Source organism: Prinia subflava, chromosome 3 (genome assembly GCF_021018805.1).
Source record: "Prinia subflava isolate CZ2003 ecotype Zambia chromosome 3, Cam_Psub_1.2, whole genome shotgun sequence".
NCBI lineage: Eukaryota > Metazoa > Chordata > Aves > Passeriformes > Cisticolidae > Prinia > Prinia subflava.
Window position 1 is genome coordinate 68,634,070 of NC_086249.1, and position 26,128 is coordinate 68,660,197.

The 26,128-nt window shown below is 37.9% G+C and overlaps 1 protein-coding gene across 1 annotated transcript in view; it reads left to right on the plus strand.

Annotated features, from left to right (window-relative positions):
• The window catches only part of PCCA (propionyl-CoA carboxylase subunit alpha), a 275,454-nt gene that overhangs the window by 137,085 nt on the left and 112,241 nt on the right, over positions 1 to 26,128 (plus strand). Inside the window, exon 18 of the mRNA XM_063392367.1 lies at positions 8,531 to 8,633. Within this exon, the coding sequence (XP_063248437.1) occupies positions 8,531 to 8,633 (103 nt within the window). The remainder of the gene's footprint in view (positions 1 to 8,530; positions 8,634 to 26,128) is intronic.

Below are 26,128 nucleotides of genomic sequence, written 5' to 3' on the forward strand. Positions count from 1 at the left end.
GTCACTGGACATGACTGGCATCTTGCCAAATTCTAGTCTCATTAAGGAGCAGAACAGATTTTTCTTACCTCAGGACTCAGTGTGTGAGTGTGTGGATGACTATTCTTTGCACCGGAGCTACTTGATATTGTGATGTAATTGACAACTCTGTGTGTGATACAGTTCTACATATGGGATTAATGCATCCTGCTTGTTCCTGGCTCCTGCCTGAGACCACAGGAGCAGGTGTTAGCCACCTTGAGTGGCAGTGGGCTTGTGATGCTTCAAGCTGAAAAGTTCCTTTGTTGTTTTTGCTAGGGGGTGCTTAGCTAATCTTTGGGTAACTCCTCTGGCTTTCATCCAGCAGAGGTTCCAAGGTACTCTGATCATCTGCCCTTGAAGGCTTGGTGCTGCTGTAGCTGGTCTCTCTCCCTTCCCCGACACCTGAATACAGAATCTCATGCCTTGTCTTGCTGATGTTTTTGGGACTCTTCAGTCATTTTCCTGAGTAGATCCAGATCTCTAAACTGCCATGATACCTTCATTTTTTTACTGCTGCTGCTTGTGTTGGGGCAGTTTTTTTGTAAGTTCCTGGGTTGACTTAGCTTGTGAAGGAATCCGGTGAACTTCAGTAGATGTGCAAAGTGAGCGGCAGACTGGGAATGGGGAGAGGGGAAGGGAGGAAAAAAGGCAAGGAGGCAACATGCTAGAGTCACCATACCATATTGTGAGAAGGCAGCCTCACCTGGCACATAACTGGGAATAATAAAAATATAAGGCAAATAGCAGTATTGTGTTAACAGATTTGTAAGGATATGCTTTTTCTCTGGACACCAGAGGACGCAAGAATAGATATTGTGACGCTTCATAATAGAAACTAATGATTGGCACATGTGAAATACCTAGACTTTGTTCTTGCTGTATGAAAAGTCTTGCTCATCTCCTTCCACATATCAAACACAAGTGCACATTAGCCTTCTTAATTATAAATAATGAAACAGATTATGGCATTGTACTTCAAGAATAGTTACTTGTGAATAGTGATTAAAAGCTCATAAAAGAAACTGAGAGCCCTTTTAATCATGTAGTTTGCACTGGATCGAAGCTTTCATGTTAAAAAAAATTGATTACTTGAATTTGAGGATAGTTTTTTAAGTACTTGTTGAAAAATATTTCTACAAATCCAAGGACTCAAATGGGAACTGTTGAAGGCAAGCAAGGATGGGCAGATGACAGCTAGAATCTCAGTAAGAGAAGCAAAGGCAAAAATTAACTTAAGTGTAACGTTTTTAATCACTTAAACTAACTTTTTGATATAAATATCCAGGGTAAACTTTGCTAGGAGGATTTGAAAATTAAGTAGCTTCATATATCTTACTATTGCTAATAGAAGATGAATAGCTGTAAAAAAAGAGCTGTGACAATCTGCAAAATTAGAGCAATGTATGGCCAACATAGATCTGGAAATACGTAAAAATACATGCTGTTGTTAACAGTAGGAATTCATACGAGAAGTGTTCTAAATTTGGAAAACTTAAAAAATAGAAACCTTTTAATAGAGATATGTGTACTATTAATGCTCAACAACCCCATGTGTTTCTTTTGTGACCTGCACAATTGACACTACAGTTGTAGTGATCTACACTGATGATAAGTAATGAATCTCAGCTGTGTTCTCTCTGGTGGCTGCATGAAGTACTGGCCCATTTTGTATGTGCATTCTTCAAGTATAAATATTGAGTCTTAAGAGTAAAATAAGAGATGCTTTGTTTTACAGTCTCATTTTTGAGTTCGATTATAATCATTTGTTAGAAGATCTTTATTCTAAGTTAAGAAAAAATGAATTATTAGATTTATCTTGGGTACTTTTCCATTAACCTATGCGATGCTCTCTTCAAATTACATGTAGAATGGGCATGTTTAGCAATTTTCATGATTTAACTCTTTCTTCCCTTCTTTAAGTAAATATTCGCTACCAGAGGAAGTTTATTTATTGCAAGTTATTTTAACATAATAGCTGTGCTGAAAGTAACCTTGTGCAGAGTTTCATTAGTGTGGGAAAGCAGCTGCTGTCATGTGTTGTTATGAATTTTTTTGGTTTGCTGAGCGTTCATATTAAAGGGTTATCACCGTGGAGGCCTAGCCAGAAAACAGACTGGGGACACAGATCTGGGTGCATCAGAGCATGCCGGGCAGAAGACCCGGTTTATTTACAAAAACCTACTTTTATACTTTTTCTATGAGGCCTGTGGATTGGAGGAAGGCATTCCTACCTCCACACTACATTGGTCTAGGAGGCTGTCATTCAACCTCCCCTTCTCTTGGAGAAAGAGTTCATAACATTGCCAATATTTACAAAACATGGTCCTGTATTTACAATTCACCAGCGTGAGAAACTGCACATTTCTCCTTTAATATGAACGCTCGGCAAACCAGGAAAATTCATGGCAATAGTCATGCCCTTTTCTGTCCATGTCCATGTGTCCAGGATGGCTGGCTGGAATGCTGGCAGGCAGTAGGTGATCTGGGGTGGGTGGGTTGTTGCTCAGAGCACCCATGCATGTTTTGGGAGGTGTGTGGGTCTGAGGGTGGGTGCAGAAACTCTGATCAGGTCAGGTGGCACTGGGACACCTCTCACGGAGTGGCCTCCAAGCACTTTGCTTACAGAATAAAAATGTCTGCTAGGCATGCAGGAGTCAGATGCGCTGTTCTTCTACAGCTTCCAAACAACCTGGGAAGTCCCTGTACTTTCTAGTCTGCATGATGAGAAGGAAATTTCCTGTGTATTATCCCTATTTTATAGGTACAGAAGGTGTATCTCTATTTTCACAAAGATCCAAGAGGAGTCTTGGACAAAAGACAAATTAAAGGATCTTTAGGTTAGTGTACCCTGTTCATATGATTAGTTATTGCGGTTCAATGTGTTTCCCACTTTATATTTTCCTAGTTTTCTTTTTAAGGATTGAGATTTTCTTTTTCTTGATGTTCCACTTTTCCTGGTTATTAAAGGATGTCTGAAATCAGTCACTCTCTTTGGGAGACACATCCTGTGCCAGTGAAAGGTAGGGCATTTTCCAAGAGATTGTCACAGAAGTCACCCAAAATATGTGAGGAAAAAAAAGGAAAAGGAATCATTTGCTTTCCTTCTTCTAGCATGTTTACATCATTTGGATGAAAAGGAAGAACAGAAATTCTGATGGACAATCCTTTATATTTCTAATACAGAAAGGAATAAAGAGGAAACACTTCTCTTCTCTAGAGACTGTGTATGAGGTGGAGACTTTTAGATATGTTGTGTTTATCATAATTATGTGGGTTGGACGAAATGATTACTCTGCTTAACACTTACTAACCATCTCTGGAATACTGTGTCCAGTTTTAAGCCTCATGCATGTAAGAAAGATGGAAATAAATGTGAGTAAGTCTAATGAAGAGCCACAAAGGTGCTGCTGGGATTGGAAAAGATGACCTGTAGGGGGAAGCTGGGAGAACCAGTCTTGTTTTGCCTGGAAGCAGGAAAGCTTAGAGTGGACCTAAGGACAGCCTTCTAGGACCTCGAGGGGGTTCCCAAGGTTATGAAGCCAGGCTCTTCAACGAGTTGCACAGCAGCACAGCAAGAATCAGGGGTCATAAACTGGACATTTTAAAGGTCTCACTGCACAAACCTCTAAGCAATCTATTCTGAATTTGATATTGAGATTGCTTGGTGGGGAAAGGGGACACACTGAATAAACTAAGGACCTTTCAAGCTCCCTTCAACTTTCAACCAATTCCATGATCCTGAGTGAAAGTGCTTTTTAAGGTGAATTGGGACTGCAGATATGACTTTTAAGTTTGTCTGGAGGCTTCTGCTGTTGGAGGGGGGAACGCAACTTCCTCTGTCACTGTTAGAAGATGGAAGATGCTTGCTGCTAAATTCCCTTTATTTTCTCTGCATTAGAGTCTAATATTCGTTTTAACCTTAAGAAGCTACTGGATTATACAAGTTGATTGAACAGTTTACTTTCTTCTTTCTGGCAGGTGAGGCAAAAAACCCCATTTCTTGGTCTGCCACTATTTCCTTTATAATTCAAAATAGTAGAGGCTTCCTTTCTGTATGTTGTAGCATCCATCTTAGAAGTGGCCATGTGTTCTCTGAGACAGACTTCTTCATTACTCTGAATGGTTTGAGATTGCTTATGCCCATCTTTTACCATGCCTGTTTGGATGGAACAAAGCTGTGCTTGACTTCACAAGAAATTAAACCCCTTAATAACATTCAACTGTGTTTTCTGCCTCAGCCTACTTTGTATATGTGCCATTTGTAATGGTTAACTTCAAAATTCATCAGGAAAAACCTCAGCTGAAACAGAACCTAGGAATGTTATAAACATTGCCTACATTGGTGTTGATCTGAATTATGCATTGCACTTTTTATCTTGCCCATTATGCTTTTAATTTTTATTCTTTCCAACCAGAAAACAGTCACTCTTCAAGTATTAAATAACCAACTGGGGCACATAACCAGGGCTTGTTTGTTTTGTTTTTTTCACTGTAATTGATAGTAGGAAACACGTTTCTAGGACAAAATGCAAATGAGACTGTTATGGGAAAAATGACCTTTTATGTAATTTAATTTGAAGTTGGTTATGTAAAGTAATTGCATGAACCTTTTTGACTCAGCTTGGGGGATACTGGGATAATATTGATTTAAGCAATCATAACATCAGGGAAATGAGAGAGAAATACTTTCTTTTCTTGTCTTCCTTCCGACCAGGGTTCTGTGATTTAGTAGTAATGGTTGTGTGCAGTCTAGTTTTAAATAGTATGAACAACGCTGCTTCCACTGCTTTAGTTGTGACTTAATTTTATAACCACTCGTCCTGTTTTGCATTCACCTTATGTATTCAGCTGATAATTCAGTGATGATGCAGAAGTATATCCCAGGTTAAACAGTGAGACTAGAGAGCTGCCAGTTCCACGTTTTATTGTGGAGGCCAAATTTTTGTGTAAGCCATCTCACTGATAAGAGCATGGAAAAGCAATGGTGTAACCTCCTATATTGGAAGTTGAGGGACCTTTGCTACTTACTCATTTTATTCCCTTTCAAGGAAACACTTGGACAGCTGCGCCTGAGGTAGCTTTGTTACTCTTCAAAGCAATCTGTATGGTGAACAGGAAGAGCTGTGTTGATATACCTTTATTGATGGCGAATATTAACTTATTCCTCAAGACACCCCACTGCAATCCTGAGGAGCAGCTTCTGAAGGGAAATAATACTTGATGGGAAAGAAAAGTATTAATATCTGGAATGTTGGTCTATTTCCTAATATAGTAATGTAATTGTAAGTTTGACTTCGAAACTATTTATAATTCAGCTTGAGTGTAGCAGCAGAGCAAAAGCAGACTGCAAGGGAAATGGGACTGGAGTTCAGAGAACTAAGGCAGTATTGACAGCAGTCTGTCCTGTGTAATAAAGGTAGATTCCCATCCTTAAGAAGCAGCCTTTAATCAAACTTCTGAGATATGCCTCCAAGTTTATGCTAAGGACATTCTGTGGTAGGGTTGTATGTTTATTGCCAGGCACCAAAACCTAATTTTGGTATGTTCCTGCTAACAGTTTCTATTCCAGAAATCCTACATTGGCTACTACAGTCATAACTGGTTTTCTGCTTACCACATCTGACACAACTGGTGTAAATAGCATAACTATTCTTTTCATGTTGGCAGAAGTGAGTGTGAATGTTCACCAGTTGTTAACCTGTTTCAACTTACTGACCTTTGTTTGCTGTTTGGAGTTTGATTTTTATTGACGATAGAGGCAGAAAATAGTTTTTGCAGCACAGCAAGCGCGAAAGTAATTATTTTATCCAAGACATAGATCATGCAATAAACCTTTGAAATGGGATCTTTCTAGTTTTACCTTGTTCCTTTATTTTAGTTGGTTCTAATTGTGTGTGTTGGAGCAGGTGGGAACGTGCAGTTTAGGACACACGGTCTTGTCTTGAGTCTTGGGCAGGGAGACTGAAAGGCAAAGGCTTTAGGGCAGATTCCTGATGTGCCTTTAGCTGAGGTATATAAACAAATCATCAGTTTTAGATTCTGTGTTTTGAAGGAGTGATCTCAGAGTTTCTTGACTGTGTGTAAACAATGGGAAAATTGGCTCATCTCAGGTCCAGATAATTGATGTTATTGAAATGTATAATTACATAAGGCTTTTTTATATATACACATATATGTGTGTATGTATATGTACAAACAGTACAAAAGTTCAGTGCTTTTTGAATTTTGCCTCGCAATCAGTTTTTCTAGTAACTGGCAAAGGAAGGATCGAGTTTGTTTCTGAAGCCAGGTTCTCAACCTTTTAGCATTTGTATTTCTGCATGTGTTTGTTGAAGTAAAGACAGTTTCCATTTCAAGGCAGATAAAAAAATAAACACTGAGCAAAGGAACTTGCAGAAATATTCAGCCAAAATATGTTAATGTGGACTAAATTAAAAAGAGATCGATGCAGATTTTCTGAGTTTTGTTATTTTTAAATTTACATTTTTTGGCCTATGACAACTTCTTTGTACTGTTAGCTGGACTTTAATGAATGTATTCCCATCACTGTGGCATGATTGCATTTCTGAGGTGGACTCTAACTAGCCTCTTTACCTAACCCTGTTTAGTATGCCCAGTGAAATGATGGGTTCTGTGCAGAAGACATCCTGTTTTGAAATAGTGACTTCGTTGCTGTAGAGTCTACTCTAGTTCTTTACAGCAGTCTCCATTCTGGATTTTCTCCAGGATCTCATTAGTCTTATTTTATTCTACTGATAGAAATTGTCGCTGGCTAGTAACCAGTACTGTGGAATGTGAATTTACATTACATAGCACTGAAGTGATGGGAGGGTGGAGATATAGAAGGGATCTGTGTAACTGTTTGTCTGCTGCAGGACTGGAAGCAAATGTATCCCCCTGGAGAGAGTTCCTCTGGGAGATAGAGCCTTCTGAAGCTCTTCCCTCATCCTTTCATGTGAAATCTGTACTTGTTCTGGATGTGCCGTGATACGTACACATAGAGCACTTTTTGAGAAACCTGTGTTGTGACCGAGTTCAGCAAAGTCTTTCAGTTCTCAACCTTTATCTTTTGTTAACTTTGTGTAATCCTCCTCTCTTCATTGTGAAACACTCTTGCTTTCACTTGTGCAAAATCTTTCTCAAGGATAAAGTTTGCCTCTTTTCTTCGTAACAATTTAGCTTTGCAGTTCTTTTCCTGTTTTATGTCAATTTTAACTTCCTGGCTTGTGGACTGAGTACTTTGTCTTTTTGTTCTCTCTCACAGAATCAGAGTGGCTTGGGCTTCAAGGGACCTTAAAAATCACCTGGTTCCAACCCCCCTGCCATAGGCAGGGATACCTTCCACTAGAGCAGATTGCTCAGTACTCCATCCATCTTGGCCTTAGGACCTCCAGGGATGGGGCATCCATGACAGGACAACCTGTTCCAGTGCCTCACTATCCTTGCAGTAAAGGATATCTTCCTAATGTCTAAACTCTTCTAGTTTGAACATATTCCCCCTTGTCCTTTAAGATGCTCTTGTAAATAATTCTCCTTCTTTATAGCAGGCACCTTTCAGGTACTGGACAGCTGCACTTAAGTCACCCTGAAGCCTCCTCTTTTCCAGGCTGAACAATCCCTGTTCTCTCCTCATAGGAGAGGTGCTCCATTTCTCTGCTCATCTTTAGTGGCCCTTCTCTGGAGTCTCGCATCATTCTTGGCCACCTATTTGCCATCTTTTCATACCAAATCTGTGTTGTGTGATTTCTGACCTAAAGATGGGGAGGGCAGAGTTCTGTCACATGCTCTTTTAGCCTGTAGATGGACAATTGAATCTCTATTTACCCTTCACTTTCTGGAGCAAGACCAGATTGGCAGAAAACCTGCTTCATATCACCCCAGTTATATCTTTTTGCCAAATATTTATTAGGTTGCCTGCCTTCAGATTATAGACTGCTTTGAGCCACTTTCTGCTTCTGAAGTGTCAAAGATGACATTGACTCCATTAGTTGTGAACTAATGATTACACAAATAGCACTTAATGACCCAGGGCTTACGAGTAGCCTTATCTGCATTTATTTTTTGGGTTTATACTATTGTGCTGTCCCTTTTGTTTGAAAGATCTGCAGCCTTTGCCTCAGATAAAGTACTGAGAGTGTTCTATATTTTGAGTAAGTTCTAATGTACAGATGGATTCCTTACCAACATGAGGCACAATATGTAAACCAGTGACATTTTGGTAACGAAAACAAGATGCTGCAGCATCATTCAGTTTCTTTTCTTTCACTTGTCAAATTGTTTTTAACAGAGATACCAGTGTTAGCAGTTGGACTGATTTGTATGAAAACATGCAATTTAAACTCTGAAACTCAGAGCGTCTGCTATGCTACGCCTCATCTTAATTTAGAGGGAAAGAAATGTAGCTTTCATGTATAAGGACTGAGCAGTGTCTTTACTGGTAGTTGTTACTTTTTGTATCTGTGTTGGTCTATGGAATCTAATTTTTTTAAAACTTCTCTCTGAAAACTAGGACACAAGTTAACAGATCTTGAACGAAGACAACTACTGGCAACAGCAGCGTCTTTGTATGTGGCTGAACAACTGAGATCACAGCGATTTCTAGGGACTCCAAGGTAAGTTCATTTCTACGAACTCAGATGTGCTGATGCATTTTGTTAATGGCATCTTCTCACACACAAGAATAACTGTTGAGAAACTGCATGGTTTCTTAATATTGTCCGTTTTTTCTAAATTCAAATGAGCTGTGGCTTACATTTCCCTACTCGCACAAGTCATACATGATTATTTTTATTCTAAGTATTAGCAAACTAATAGGCACCAAGATGTGTTACAAGCCAGTACAGTAATTAATGCACATCAGGAGTTTCATTAATGCAAAATGTTGCTGCATTAGTAACTAACCACAAATTGAGCATCACAAATTTCCCATGTGCCCATTTGAAGCAATCTAAGCACTTTGGCATAATATGAATATTCAGCTACAGAGCTTTAAAATATTGTAGATTTGTGAGTAACTTGCTACCTTGACGGAGAACCTTAATAGTTTAGGGTCTTAATTCTGAAAACACTTTCAGAGTGTAAAGGTGGAAGGTAATTGATGGAAGAGTCAATTGGTGGAATTATGGTGGTTTTTTTGTGCTTTTTTTCCCCTACTCCCCTGTTTTCTTGAATCATAGCTGCTAGTAACCTAGGCAGGAATGTTAATTGATAAGCAATTGCAGTAGCCCATATCAAAATGCTAATTCACTTCTTTGACTTTTTTGAACATTATGCTTTTTTCCTGTAGGATGTCTAGCTTTTCTTGTCCTCTGGCCCATCACTCTCAGTGCCTTGAGACATTCTGTTAAAATTAACTCAATTTGTGGAGCTTGTTTGTGTAGTTGGTGTTAGCAATGGCTGTATACAGGGAATCCTGGCTTCAGCATAACTCCCCTTGCCTCATGGTTTGGAATGTAGTTGCATATATGTTTGTGTGTGAGGGAAGTCATAGTGCAGGGTAGACATTATTCACATTCCATGCCAGTGGTTTGACAGTGTATTCTATTACTGATTTTACAGTGGTCAGGAATAAATCAAATGTGGTTTCAAGAAGTCTTCATTTTTATTTGTACCCACAAAGATAATTAATACCATATGGTATTAGAAAAAAAGAAAAGAAAAAGAAAGAGACACTTAGGGCAAGCATAACAGCTTTGTAATGTATAGCATATGCAGGGCTGGGTCATTGCTTGCCTTATGCATCTATAGGGGAAAGTAAAGCACCTTTTTATTTTCTTCCACAACTTATGTCCTCCATAGTGAATGGCATAAGGAGCAGAGCAGACACACAGAGGCCACTGTTACCTAAAAAAAGATGAATCAGGGAAAATGAGCAGGAGCCTTGATTGTCATTTTTACTCACCAGAATAGGAAGTTGTCTGGTACTGCTGCAGAGAAACAATGGATTACTTTGTACTTAGAATAAGGATAAGAATTATTAATTTAAGCAGTGATGATCAAACTGAGATTGCATTTCCTGCTCTGATTTGTGATTTATTTTTTTCTTTTCCCTGTAAAATGCTCTAACTAGCTAAAAAGAAAAGAAAAGCAACACTTTTCAGTACATACACTTTCTCTTGCCATGATGGGGTGTACTTATGAATCCTTCAGAAGTCAAGCCTTAGAATTTTCTCCAAGTGATGGCTGAATGTGGTTCTTATTGAATGTGTCACGGTTTCAATACATACATGCTGTTAGATCTACTTGCTTTAATGATGGCAAAGCTGCCTATTTGAGGCCAAGTAAGGACGAGCTAATGGAAGAATGCTTACTGGTGAGTAACTTCTGAAGAAACCAAACCTGATAATGATACCCTTTCCCCAAAATCGTACAGCTTGTTCTAAGGAAAAAGGAAAGAAGCAAAGGCAGAATGAGGTTGAAGGATTGTGCAGTGTTCTCCATTCCTTAGAGCAGTTAGTGGACTCCCTCTAGAGGGGACTGAGCACTGTGGAGCATATGAGTTACTGTAGTCCCATCAAGGATTCTTCACCATGTCCTTAACTTACCCAAACTGCACCTGACTTGTTTTTGAAGGTGTTCCAAATTGGGTTTTTTTTAATGAGCAGGGTTATGGCCAGAGAAAAAGCACATCTTTATTCATAATACTTCACTCTGCTTAAATAATACTTGTAATCAAAAAGTTCAGAGTAGGAACCTATGCTACAACAAATTAAAGAGGCCAGTTGTAATCTTGGGTGCAATCTTTGCTGTGGCAGAATTGGGCATTTGGAGTCTGTGTTTTAAATCCATGTTGGAGGATGTGAGCAAATTAGACAGACTGCGACTGCATGCTCCAAAGTTGATCCGTAACATTCTCCTAATGGGTTGGAGAAGTGCATTGATAAGTTGATCATCACCTACAGAATTCGAGCTCTCTGGCACTATTTACATTGACAGCAATTTTTTAAAATCTGCACTGAAAGCAATCGAGCAATTATTGTGCGAAAAACTACTGAAGAGTAGTATTTTGAAATCATACATTATTTCTTCTAAACTTGTCACAGCTGTCAAACAGACAGTTTTCTGCTAAACTTGAGTTATGTGCTTATCTTTGCTTTAATTTCACAACTGCAGGGGTATTTTGTGTTCCTTTTTTTTCCTGTGATTTACTCAGCCTGTGATCAGGATTGTTATTCTGGTCAGATAGACAGAAAGTACCATGCTTGGAGCTCTTCACAGAAGCTCCAGCTTTCGCTGTCAGGGTTACTGAGACTGTAATCAGATGAGCCAAATTAAGGAACCTTGTTGCAAGCTGCTCCTCCCTTGCTCTCTGTCTTTCCTTCTCCTCCCCAGGTATGCAGGTGTGATTTTGTGTGTAGTTGCATTCCACTCTGGTTCTGCAAAAATGACCTATGGAAACTATTTAAGAATGGTTTACTTTGGATCATTCTGTCAGAAGCAGGTTACTTCTGACAAGTGAAATTATTCTGGAAGAGGTACTAGAGTGGGAATGTGTAGCAAGGAGGGAGATGTGAGCTCATAAAGGGGACTTAGAGGTGGGCCTTAGCTCTGTACCACTAGTCAAACTAGCAGCAGCCTCAAGAGGGGAATTTCTCTATAACTTCTGATATTTTCTGGGATGTGACTGGAAATATGTATTTTGCAGTCCCCTGAGTGACTGAATAATCAACTGTAAGGTTCTTGCTGTAAAATATTTTGATGACCAGCAAGCTATCTCCACCTTTGGCACCCAACTTCCTTCAGCTAGTTTCAGCCAACCTGACCACTGTAGTGGCAGTCTTCATTGCAGGAGGTTATCTAATGTTGAGGTTTATGCAGGCTACAAGCCCAAGGTTCATCTGCCTTTCCTGTGTTTGAATAAATGGTCTTATGATTTGGGTAGGGCACTTACAGGTGAGTTTCCACTGTCTGTATTGTTATATAGTGCCCCTGGCCTCACCAACAGTCTCCTAGAACTAACTTGCTAGGCTTTAGAACAGCTGTTGGAGATCCATGCATGCTCAGATTTACAGGAATGTGGGCATTTACTTTTGTGATGCAATCAAGTATTTAGAGCATTTTCCTCTAATGATTTTTTAAAATTATTTTTAATTTAACTGTTTTTTATTTAACCCATTTTCTTGGGAAAAATTGGATGTGGGATGGTTTGGTTTTTTGGGATTCTTTCTGGTTGGGGTGTTTTTTCAAGTGTTTTTGAAAGACGATTTGCTAATTGAAGTGTTTGGTATTTTGTGAGCCACGTACTAATGTGAATATTTTACTGTGATATACAGATAATAGGAGCACATATTTCCTACAGGAAAGAGCCATGGATGATTAATGATTGTTTCATTGTTCAGCTTTTAGTTATTTTACCTAAGACTTTTCCTACTTACTTCATAGTCCACTTTATTGTGAGACTGGTGCCACCCACAGCTGCTGAACAGATTTACAGCATCTAGTAAAACCCCAAGGTCTTCTAGACAGAACTTGATCTTGTTTCAAGTGGAAACATATTTTGGCTGAAGTGAATCCAGCTTATTTTATGTCTGTTTGATGTAGTTAGCCTTTGAGACCAGAAATGATGTTGTACAGTTGAATCTTCACATTTTGGCTTCAGACTTGTTTTCATTAGTGGGTTGGGAGGGGAATAGGAGAGTGTCTCTCCAGGTGTGGCTACATCACGCTATCTCATGGGTCTACTAATGTGATGTTTATACTTCTAAACCCAATTGCCTACAGCACTTCCTATGTGTTGCTTGTGTTGGCTGCTAAGTGTATTTTCCTAATTTTTCTATGGATTTTACCCTTTCATCATTTATGACTTGGAAAAAAACCAGTGAGGCTGTATGCCCATATTACCTGACACTACACACAAAAAGATGGTAACACACTGGAAATGTTTTAAATTGCTAGCAAGAAAAAAAACACTGAAGGTTTTTCTTGCTTGTGTGTTTAATATAGAAGACTGGATTGGGAGTTTTGAGTTAAACTGTTCTTGTGGGACCTTAGAGGAGTCAGTTGAATTTGGCCTCAGTTTAGAAAAAGACAAAGTGGCCTTAATACTTTACTGCACTGTTGAGGTTTCATAAATATCTGCTTATCAACATGTATGAAGTATTTTGAGATGTAAACTGGATTATGCTTTCTAAACATATTTTCCTGGGAAGGAAAGTTACAGTGAAAAGTTAAAATACAAACAAGTTTTTGTCAAGTTTTGAAATAGCTGGGCTAAATTTTTGTTTTAACATTCTGAAATCTAGGGGTCCAGTGCAGTGTGCATAAAATGACTGGTGAATTGCAAGAACAGAAATAAATTTATTTAGCTTTATGTTTACTAAATTATTCTAGGTTCCTGTCTGGGTTGATTCAGTACAGCTATACTGATGTTTGCCTTGCCATTGCTTGATTATAGGGCAGCAAGGGAGCTGCTCAGAGAGCAATAAAGCCCCACACCTCTCAGGCATCCTTGCTCTCACACAGAGTACACCTATTACCCTGCTGGAGTCTGGGACAGAGCCAGCTCTTTGCCAGCCTAGGGCTTCCCCATATGGAAGAATGGTCAGCTGCCCAATAGGAGAGTTTTCTGGCTCTCCTGCACTGCTGGAGCAGCACAAAATAAGGTTATGTTACGTGAATTTTAGAAAGAATGAAGATGATGTCAGGAAAATTCACTGGTGTCATCTGAACCGGCCTCTTGGAAGGGCAAAGAGTTCTTACTGTCAGCACAGGCACTGCTAAACTGTATCAATTGTGTTGTGTGAATTTCATTTTTATTTCTTCCCAGAACTGCAGTATTAACATGAACAGTTATTGCAAGTGCAGCTAAACATATATACTTCTCTCTATCTTCAGATACCCTCTATACAGAGATAAGCTGCTTTGTTTTCATCTGTTGATCAAGTCAAGCTGACTTGTGGCTTTCTTCATTCCCCCTCTTTCGAGCTATGCAGTCATCCTTAGCCCATGAAAACAACACTGTCTTATCCTTACTGTTCTGGTCCCCTGCTCAGCAAGTCGAGCATTCTTCCCATGATTTACAGTTAGGCCTTTGAAAGCCTTTGGTCTGTTTGTGTACCTAGTGCAGCTTCACACCATTAGTCACTGTGTAATCTTCTCTTTTGCCACAGACTCACAAGGTACTAAGGTCCTGTTCTCCTCTTTTTCATGTGAAATCCTTGTTTGTAATGGGCTTTCCTGGTTGTGGCAACCCTCTTCTCCCTGTAGCTCTTATCTAGCTGTTATCTATGTTGTTCTTTTGACCTCTCAAAAGAATTTACAGTCATTACTGGGTTTTTTGGTAATCTTGCTTAATAACTACAAAACCAGATGCCCAATATAATATTCTAGATGTCTTTAACATCTGGTATTATTTACCCTTCTCAGTTGTTCAGTTGCTTATCACAGAAAGAGGATTATATGTGCTAGAAACAAACAAGTAGCTGCAAATATATGAAAGAGACATTTTTTTGCCAGTTGGGAATGAACTTCTATGGAAAATATAAAAGTTGAAATGGGACATTAAGGTAGCATTTATGACTCTACAGAGTGTATGTATGATATTTTTTTCTTTGATTTGATTAAGTCAATGCAGTCAGATTGATAACACAAGTAATATAAGGTGTTTCTACAGTTGTTTGAAAGCAGAGTCATTGTTCCATATTATTCCTTAAACATCTATTCCAGGAACAGAGCAATCTGTCATGGGAAATTTTCATAGCTTGTCATCGCTGTCATTTGTAGGGAAAACTATATTCTGGGCACTCAGGAATCCACACTTGCTCAGTCTTTAGAGTTGCTAACCATTAGGAAATCATTATGAAGATAATAATTACTTAAAGTTTGAATCTCAATGAACATCTCTTGGGAAGATCCACACATCTTGCTGAGGTGATTGCTGGTGGGAAAGGCATTCACTAAAGTAAATGGACCTGGCTAAGTCCCTATGTTTATTTTTTATTTTCACTGTGTCTTCTGGGAAAACAGCATCTGCTGTAGGAGCTTTAGAGCTTCTGTAGCTACTGTTCACTTAATGCTGAAACTTGAATTTGCATAATATAGACATGTGAATGTTTTCTATTGTGCTGCCAAATTCCTGTCCCTTTTTTAGTTGTTAATCTGGCCCTTTTCTCATCTGTGCTTTGCTTATGACCTCTTCTGCAAGATCCTCTCTTTACAAGACCTCTCTCTATTTAATTTACTTTGATCTTCTCTATAAGCCCAATGATTATTTCCTCTCATGCAGGTTTACACCTCCCAAACCTGTTCTTTAGTATTTGTCTGTGTGTAAAATGTGTATGTGTGAAACTGTGGAACTGACAAGGTGTGTCTTAATTGCCATGTGCTCCCTGGTCATTTACAGGTATTTTTAGGGTATGTTTTTGTCTTCCTCTCTGTATTTTACTGGGAGATTCCAAGGCCAGAAATGAAGCTGTGTAGGATAATTTTATGGAAGGGCAACATTTTTCTTGACTTCTGAGGTCTCTAAGCTCAGTAAATACATCTGTAATTGCATACGCATGAGAAGTTTTGCTGATGTTTCTTTCCTAGGATTATTAAAGATAAGCATGACCATCAGCACCTGACCTTCTGTAGTTCCTTGAGGCACTGGTTGTGTCCTGCTGATTGTTTGTGTAGTGTATAGCTTATTCTGGATGCTGTTGCTATAGAAATGTTGTCAACAAAATATATGGGAAGCAAGTCTCATTCAATATTGTCTGCATACTTCTACATGTATGTGTCTCTATTTGTCCATTCTTTAGCATGCTTGCTTCATTCACATTCACAGAGTCTGTAGTTAAATACAAGATACTGATTGAAGGGATAGGTAGTTCATTTTTACCTTTGTTGTTGAGTATTACAATTTGCAACCATTCCTTTTCCCTTTGATTCAACTGCAAAAGTGGGATGGGACACAGAATGGCCTCATTATTGTAGGAATATTTCTCTGTTCCCTGCAATGATTCCAAAAGCTCTTGCACACTTCATCAGTATTATTGTAATTCTTTGGCTGCAGGATATTTGGCAGCTGTTGCACCCCACTGGCAAATCCTATTCAGACTTCACTTCCATTCACCATTGCCATTGGAGAATTGATTTCTCTCTCCTCTGCTCTAACCTTTCCCAATTCATTTTGGATTGTTCAATGTGAAACATTTTAATTTCATATCATACAGCCATTCAGCTCACAATCCTTTTTTAACCTGTCACCAGGGTAACAGCATAGCATGCTTGCTTTAGGCAATCAAGTTTTTATTTCACATGCTTAATGTTGCATTAAATGTTTGCATTTTATTTAACCCTCTTAAATACTTTAAAATGTGGATATGTTTTGCAGGATAATGAAGTCTCTGATTTTAGTGTCAAGTCTTCACAGAAATTGTCTTACTTAAAATAAAAATCAGAAGATGAATACAGTAATGAGAAGATTATTAATAAAATCCCAAATGGCTAAATGAGGCAAACATCCATAGAATGGTAAAAAATATTTTTCCTCTGGTAAAACCTTCCAGAGGCTTATTATTATAATCTTTAGACCTACACTTTGGGTTTATTTTTACCTGTAAGTGCTTGTATCAAATTAATGCAAATATAGGATTAACCATGCAATAACATGACTTTAAGAAGTGAAATGTCTGGCCTATACGTGTCAACCTACTTCACACTGCTTGCCAGATATGTGTGGAACTGTAAGCTGAATAATAAGTATTTTTTTAAACATCCAAATTAGAATTTATTGGGATGATGCAGTTGATTAAAGAAATACAAAATTTTTAAGTATCTGTTTTTTCTCTAAATGCCAACCATCATGGCATGAAGAATTTGCTATAACCATTTTATTGGAAATAAGAATAATAATAATAAATTTGTTATCATAGATGATTACAAACATAAAATAAAATGGACATTTTCATATCTGAATAAACATTGATTTCCTACAACTAATACTACAGAGCAAGTCCTGACTGTCTTGGTAAAGGAATAGAACAAGCCAGGTTTGCCCTCACTTTTTTTGTTGGTATTAAAGTCTGTAATAGATGTCCTTAAAATACCCAGTCTAAAACTATAATTAGAGGTGTAGTGTTAAAGGCTTTTTACCTGTCACAATCTAGTCTCAATTACATAGGTATAAAAGATATGGGGGGAAGGAGTGGGAAGTATTTAATTTTATAAGTAAAATCTAACAACGTTGCATTCCAAATGAGCCCAGACTTTCTCATTTATAATGAAATAAACCCATAATGAAAGCACTGATAATATGCATGTTAACACTTTAGAACACTAATGTTACAAACCCCTGTTTTCAAAAAAATAGGTCATACATATCTATCGTTGTTTAAAAAAACTAAATGCAGAATATTTGATTATTGTACTAGCCAGTGTGTGAGTTCCTTGAGAAGACAACTGTTTGCTATAGATCAGATCCATAAAGTTGACTTTGTTAGAATTTTTCTTCCAAACAGCATGTAGCTAAGTATAGAAGTATATAAATGAAGTTTCTTCTATTAGTTTCCAAGCTTTCGGTCCAGTTCTCTATTTTCCCAAGTTGTGCTATAAGCTACCAAATATTATTAGCCACCTAAAAAGGTTTGGCAGTTTTGTTACTGAATTTTGCCAAAAGGAGCCAAGCATATGGTAACAGTTAATTTATTGGTTCTTCTAACCTCCAGGGAACTCTTTACAGAGAGCATATTACCTTTTTATCTAACATATTTAAAATAAAAGAGCTGTTGACTTGAAATTTGATATGCCAGTGTAGAAGCTAAACTTTCAGTGCGATTATGCTCAATTCATTCTTGTTTAAGGGTAAGACTAAAAGTGTAAACATACAAGATTGAGCTAAGACTCCTTTCTTTTCAACTTTCAGAGAGGCAGGTCTCTTCTGTATAATTTTACTCTGTGTGTGTTTAAATAACAATACTGAAAAGACATTTTCATTAGAAAAATAAGCCCTACCTTTGTCTCAGAAGACTTGGAGATCTTCGCTTCTGTTTTAAGATATTCCTGCTATGCGCATTACCGAGGAACGATAAAAGAAAAGCACATTTTTCATTTCTTTGTATGTAAGACCACAGGCCTATTAGTTGGTTTGTGACAACGTAGCTTTGTATAATTCTAATGGGAGAATTTTTTGAGAGGCAACATTGCTCATAGTGTTGCTATGTGCTGTCTTGGAGCTGAATCTCATCCCTGATATTTGCACAACTCAAAATCAGTAGTCTACTACCGGCATTAGAGGTAGCCTTCTTTGTTCTATATTAGGTACTATATATTTTTGATTTTGTAACTGGGAGGTATTGTGAATCTTAAAAGGAAAGCTACTTGGATATGTCATCCTATTTTCAACGGGATACTTGGGATAGATGATGCGTGAAGTAAAAAAATTCTTAATACTGATTTCTGTTGTTTCTTCATAAATATTCAAAGACCTGGATATTTTTCCCTGGATCCATGTTGAGACTGCTCAGATTTTTTCTTTTATGATTATGGATGATTCTTTAATATCTTTCACAGACCATTCTTTAGTAGTTTACTTTTCTGTGTAATTAGATGTGGTGCTTGGAGTTTGTTTTGGCTGTGGCTTCCCTTTAACATATATCTTCAAAGTCTGTAGTGTGAGAAAGACTGGGCAGGAAAGAACAGCACAGGACCTCATTCTTTTGAAACCAGGGATGTTTACCCATGGATTTAGAAAGGAGATGACAGGTCTTTATCCTGTCTCTGGTGCTTAGTAAAATTAGTCTTTCTGCAGTTAGAAGTGACATGATACAAATAAATTATTTGCACATTAATTCCAGTTTAAAAAACAAAAAAAAAGCTTCTAAAAAATCTGGGTTCCTAGGCTTTAAGCTTTTGTCTTTACCCCTGTGTGTTCTGATACGTGTTTCTGAATCTCCTCTGTCTGGCATGATGGTGGCAGAGATGGTGACATACCTTGGTGACACATAATTATATTCTCTAGGTCCTGCTGCCCATTTTTCTACCAGACACTGGGATTAAAGCAGGTTCTCATCTGGCTACACCTAGCTGTTAATGTCCTTAGACAACTTTACCCTGTTTGTTTCCTTGAGCTACTGAGAGCACTTTTCTTTAAATACTTTGTTGCCTGCCCTGCTCCCTCCCCTGCAGCAAAGCCTTTGTTCTTGTTACCTGTATCTTCAAATCACAATAATTTTAAGATGCTTACTAATATTAAGTCAAGTTTATTCCTCTATTTGTTGTGGTTTTTTTCCTATTCTTTGGTCTTGGTCATTGTATTAGTCTGCCTCTACTACAGGCTGCCTTTTCCTAGGTCTTAGCATTTGTATTTAAATAAACCCTTTTGAGTAAATAGGCTGCAACTCTGTTTCAGTGATTTCCAAACTCTAGTAGTCTGACAGTCATTTAAGCTTATGTTGGGTAGTGTAGCACCTTTCCACAGCCCACTTCTCTTGAGTTCCCTTAGCTTTCTCCTTCATATGTATCTTCCCAGAAGCAAGGGGTAGCGAGAGCTGATAGCATTTTGCTGTTTCACAATTTAAAAAAGTTGGATTGCAATGAAAAATTGTTGTGTTTAAGGCCTGTAAAGGGTGGAGCATAACTCTTCAGGGGTAACGACTTTTGCGATTTAACGCCAGCCACCAAATATGAAGAGAATTACCTCTACCCTACCCAAAATCAGCACACAAGGCTAGGTTGTCTCACCTAGGAAGGTCCAGAGGGGCTGCGGTATTTTGCATTTTAGAAAAATTATGTTGAGTGTAAACAAGGAAACTTTGGACTGAGGGAGAACATGGATGTTGTGCATGGATTCCTGCAGCAGATGAAGTGCACAGGAAAGATTGGGGCTGAAGGCACAGTTGTGAGAACTAATTCTGAACATCTTCTTTAGATAGCCTCTTTCATCTGCCACATACTACGGCTGAAAGTGTATTTCAGAAATACTTTGGATCTTCCTCATGTTTGTGCAACAGCTTTATTTCACCTTTTAGCATTTCTGTTCAAAATGAGTCTGTCTTTTTGAGTCAGGAAAATCTTAATGTTCTTTTTAGCATCTTTTTGGTCACATACAATTTGTTTGGTCATGCTTGTTTATAGAATAGAAACATTCACAGAAAAATACATGAGTATTGGGTTAATAAGAAAGAAGAACACTATCATCTATGTGTAATTATAGTCATTAAATCATAACTGGATGTGTAAAAGGTAATGTTTAAAGAATTTTTTTCCATAGCACTTTAAAATGTACTTATATAGTACATTTTAATATATTGTGTTATTTATATATTTTATATTTAGGACATGAATTCTTTGCCTACTGAACTGCATTGATTAGTGCTAGTTATCTGGGCAAAAAGGAAAGGAAGGAGACAGAACTTATAGTTAAGTACATTGTAGAAGTGTAACTATATTCTTATACTCTTAGACCTTATTTAACTTTCTACTGTTTATCATTGAATATTGGATTAGGTGGATATTTAGGCCAGTCAGTACAGCAATTTTTATGTCCCCATCCTGTATTCATTGTGATTATGCTAAAATAACCATCATCAAAAAGGTTCATCCCACCTACACAGCCTGGCTTCTCTAACTCTGCCCTTAGTCAGCAGAAAGTTTAGTGGGCAAAAGTTTTTGTATTAGCACTGAGAATGAGGCTAGCTGTTAGCTGAAATGTTGGCTGTTACAAGTCTTTTGTCCTTCACATTCAACCCTAGTTTAATAATTCTCAAATTCCTTCATTCAGGTCTGTTGTATGTAACTTCAGCAAAGTTGGAAGTCTTTCTTATTGTCTTTCTTCTCTTTACTTGTGAGACCATAATATGAACAATGGCAGATGTCTTATTAAAAGGATAAAAATACATAGAGGGCAATAGATATTTACCATCTTTTGAATATGTATCACTCTTAAATAATTAGATGCCTGTGTTTCTGTGGCCTTGAATTGTAATGCCTAAGTAATGTGAAAAATATAGGTAATCATTACCTAAAGATAGTTCAGCCAATTTCAGGTCTAACTCATTGTGAGAGGTACCTTTCTCTTTCCATTAGTTAAGAAGGGAAAGGATGGTTAATATTAGGTAGTGAAAGCTCAGTGGTGTGAGTGCTAGATGTAAGCTGAAGGTGTACGGGGTGGTATGTGGAAGGTAGTGAGAGTCACTGAGCTCTGCTATGTGCTGTAATTGTCTAGACATGACGTGTGGGTGTTTGTTGGAGAGACGCATGTTTTATGTTATCTAATATAATTTTTAATGAACTTCTGGGGGTTTTCCTATCTCTTATGTTTCTTCTCTTTAACTGAACAGAATTAGTGGCATCAATCTGTTTCATAGGAATCTAGTGCAGAAGAAACAGAGAGTAAACCTTTAGAATCCGTGAAATATGCCACATTTCTTATGGGTGGGGGCCAAAAGTAGCTGTCACATTGCCTGTTGGAAACTGGCTTGAGTACTTCTAGCCAAATGCTGTAATTGTATTTACCTGTGGTTTGGTAAAAACATTGTTTATACCTGTGTTGTCACCCAGCACTGGTTCCTGTGCATGGCTTTTGAAAAGCCAGGTGCTGTCTAGAAAAACAGAGTTCCAAATGAATCATGGCTCTTGGCCAGTTCTGTTTCTTACACTATGGCATTAGGATGGCTAGCAAGGAAAATCTGGTCATCTTTTTTCAGGACTGTGTGCTGTCCTGAATGTGCATTCTGTGTATTGCCTGAATTAAGTCTCTTAAAGCACAACAGAAAAATGTGATCAACACAGCTGTATTCCAAAACTGATTTCATTTGCATGAGATGGCTAAGATCTTGGATGGACTCTTGGTTCTGCTGCAACAAGTTTGTGAGAGGTGATAAACTCTATGTGATGGCTGAGCTCTTACAATACTCTGGAACTCTACTAAAATCTGGTGCAAACATTGTGTTTTCCAAGATGCACAAAAACATGAGTGTAATTATGTTTTAAACAATGACCCTCGAGATATTGCATATGTGACAGGCTTTAGAGAAACCAGGTCAAATCACGAGTCCTACAAAGTGTGGCAGAAATTCCATACTTCTGGCAATACAATCTGGTTAGTCCCCTAGTTCCAAAGGGACTGACAGATCAAAAGGGTGAGAGACCTAAATGAAACTGTAAACCACAGGAAAGACAGCATTCAATACAAAGCTCTTAAAAAACCCTCAAAAAGATTATTGGAGATGGTGTTTTCAAAAAAGGTGTGTTTTCAGTTTGGCCAAAGACAGTTTGGGGGTTTTATTTTGATTAGTTAGTATAATTTAAAATTTTTCCTTGGTTTACACGCTATACGCCTTGTGGGCCTTAAAGAAGGCCATGTTCTTGCTCTCTCTGCTATTGCCAAATTTCCTCAGAGATGGATTTATTCTGACATCTTTTCTTTTTCCTTGACTGTAGCAGTTGTCTCTCACTCCTGATAGTGTGCCTCCTTTAGTAAGTCCAGCAGGTACTGAAAAGTTTTACTGTATTGGGTCTTAAAAACTTTGTTCTTTAAGGAAACACTGTATTTCAGTTTGTTGTTAGTGCCTGTGGGTCAGATACATATCTCTGAATAAGAAAGACATAGGTTAATGTGTTTTTTTGGATTAAGTTTGTAAATTAGTGATAGTTGGGGAAATGGCAATCTGTTCAAGAAGGTATTAACTAACAAGATAAAGGCCGCTCAGGCCATTTTTTTTTCAAAATGGAATTTAAAAATTTGATTCTAAAATACGCATTTTTTTCCTCCAAAATGGCAGAACAATTTTTCAAATATACTGCACTTTACAGTATTTTCTTTGCTTTCTGCTGGCAGGAGCTGGTAGGTATTAAACACTTCTTAACATAAATTTTACTGGGGCAACTAAATAAGAGGGGTTGAGCTTGACCCTCTTAAATGCCAGAGTTTTTTTGTTGGTTTTCTTTTCCTGAATATCTAGACTAAATACCAAACTTAGGATTTCGAGGGAATGCAATTGCAGAAATTTTCATTAAGATTAAAATCTTTTCATGTGAATAAAGCATTCTTCAAGAATTAATCTAGCTGTCATTAGAGAGTGTACCAGTACAAGTGTACCGTCTTGTTCATGATGAGGAGCTCATACTCTCGCTGTGTGTATTTGACTTTTGGTTAAATTTAGTCCAGTCCTGTGAACTGAATGCCCATTTGTGACTGGAGTGTGCTGGGTGCAGTTCTGTTTCCTGGTTTCTGCCTTTCTTCATCAGAAAGGGACCTGGTTTGCACGTCCCAAGGCTGTTCTGCGGTGTGATCAAAGCAATCTAAATGCAGATGGTTGGGTTCTCAAATGCTTTGAGAACTACTCCTGGCCTGAGCTGCAACACTGATATTCTCAAAGCCCTTGTCCTGTTACTTCTGAGTTATCATACTCTCCAGAACTTCTGTTACAAAAGGGTGTGAATACCTGAAATTCTGATGGAAGGGATGACAGATTAAAGCACTAAATGTGTTTTAATTCAGGTTTGAGCTCAAGATTAGTAGACAGATTTCACTGCTGGGATGAGTACAGCAACCCTAGCACATTGCCTGGATGTCTCAAAAAAAAGAGAGTATGGAAAGTAGTCTTATATGTAGAAGTAAAATTAGATTATTTCCTTATCAAACTTAGAGGTAATTTTTAATTACTTCCCCTCATTTTCATATTAGTAGGTTAGCATTTCCTTCTGCCTCTTTTTCATGTGGACAGCAAATCTGTAGTATTCTAAACTTAATACAAAGTGAAAAATAGCACATTATTACTAGTAACAGCCCTTCTTTGAATGGAGGTGTAGGGCACAGACTGCCCAAGAGGCAGCTACATCCCAATACCATCAGGTTATATGAAAGTATGGGACTGCTACTGGGTGATATTAACAGATTGCTTTAGTCCTCCCTACTGCTGCATCACAGTGGTTTGTTCTGAAGCTCTTTGCACATAAAAAGAAAGTGAGATAATTATTGTAAGACTATTCTTAAATATCTGCACAATAAGTTTCTTTGTTTAAGGAAATAAGGGAAGATTTGTATAGGAGAAGGCGTTTGCTGTTTTCCTTTTATGGAGTAAATTATTATTATTAGTTTTGCCAAGTGCCCAAAGTTATCTCTTAATAAAAATAAAAAAAATGTTTTGGAAAACAACAAAGTTATGAAATTAAGTACTTTAATAGGAGGAGAAATAGCCCCAACTTTTTTTGATGACAAACAGATTTTTAGATTTTTCTCTCCCTAACAGTTGTTAGCATGCACAAGTCAGTATTGTTGACTGATCTGATTAAAAACACCTGCTTGCAAGTGGTTCCTCCTTTCGTAGATAAAAGATGGTTTAAAAACAGATTAGAAGCACAGACTTGTTAATTATATTAAAAATAAATGTCTTTTCTCTGTACTTGTGAACACTTGATTTGAGTGTTCCTTGCTTCTTATTTCATACATGCTTGCAATGAGACAAATAGCAACATCCAGCATTAATGGTTATGATGTTTGCTTTTTCAAACAGAAACCAATTACTAAAATAGGCCCTAATGTCATAGGAGAAGAAGTCAGTTTTGGGTATGTTTTACATTTATTTATTTGAAACTGTCAAGGTATGCTGTTGCCTGCTGAAGGACTGGGCAGTGTGACCCTTTTGTGAAACTGAGAGGTCTTGGCTTCCACTTGCAGCTCATAGGGTTACTGTGCTTCATCCAGTTTATTAATGCAAAGTGCATAGAAATTTCCTGGCATTGGAACCAAGTGCCAGAATGTTTTGTCCCAAAGAATGCATCACTAGGCTGCAGACCTGAGTCTCCATGAATCTCTCATTCCTTCCTGCCATCCCCAGTGCTTGCCTGGGCCCTTGCTCTTTCTCTTGAGATATGGGAGGTGGATGTGAACCTCTACAGGCTGAGAAAGACTGGTAGCATGGATCTTGGATTCTTTGGACATCCACTCTGCAAACATGACTCTGTTAAATCAAGATAGGCAATTAACAGCAATCCTACTTAATTGACCCAATAGATTTAAAACTAAAAGAGCAATGAAAGCTCTTTCAAGAATCTTAAAATTGTTGTTTGCCTGCATGTTTGGAGGATAATTTCTTGTTAAGACTGTGGAGACACCTTTGGCAGAGGAGCCCCTAGTTTCTTGCCCCTGCCAGGCTGCTGAGGATGCTGGCTGTAAAACATTGGGTTAGGGTGTTTCTCTTTGCAGGACATAAACCTTGCACGTTCAGAGGCCTCCACAGTGGAAGCAGGTTAGCCAGGGTGAGCTCAGGTTCTCTGCAAGATTATTTCCCAGTTAAATGAAGATGAAAGGCATTGAGCCACACTCTGATTTGGGCAGTTAAATTCACCCTAGATTTATAAGAACTAGCTTAACTGTTTCTTTAGCTCTCATCTGGGTTTCGCTGCTGAAGGCACTGGAGGTTTTCATTGGTCACTGGATTGCAGGCTTTTATGTCCATGCAAATTGCACAAATAGCTTCTGTTAAAGGAAAAGGGAACATCCAGATGTATGCTGTTCTGAATCAAAGCACAGTGTGCTCCATAGCATCCTTGTAAAGCATTGCTTTTTATTTTATAGTTTACCTTCCGTGTGATTTCATTTTTTCCTGCGGTCACTATTCAGATAGAGTATAGGCTATAAATATGCATATTTGTTATTGATCTCAATGTGATATGTAAGAAAATGTAATGTAAAAACCTTTTTGATATAACTATTGAGTAATTCTTTCAGTCTTTGTCTGATCAGCTGGCACACAGGCTAGTAGAGGTTATTATTTTGTATGACATATGAAGTACTATAATTTAGTCTAATGATGGTATATTTTCATATTCACAGTGAAAGGGGTACATGTATATGTATGCACATATAAAGCAGGAAGAAGGAAAACCTATTTTTATGTAAAAGGGTACATCATATGTATAGATGGACCAGTCTGAATATATGTAGAAAATGTGTGTGAATAGATACAGAAAATACTTCAGATTGTTGAATAAAATATTCCCAGATTCTTAGGTCCCTTGCACATAATTTTTGGTTCTTAAAATAATCCTGTGAAAGTGCTGCTTTTATCTTTTCTGTGTGATGATGAACTTTTATGTTGGAAAGTGTTGAAAGTACTCAGATACTAAAGCTTAGATTTGTGTTTTGTTTGGCAGTACACTTCTGTTTAGAATTCTTTTAATC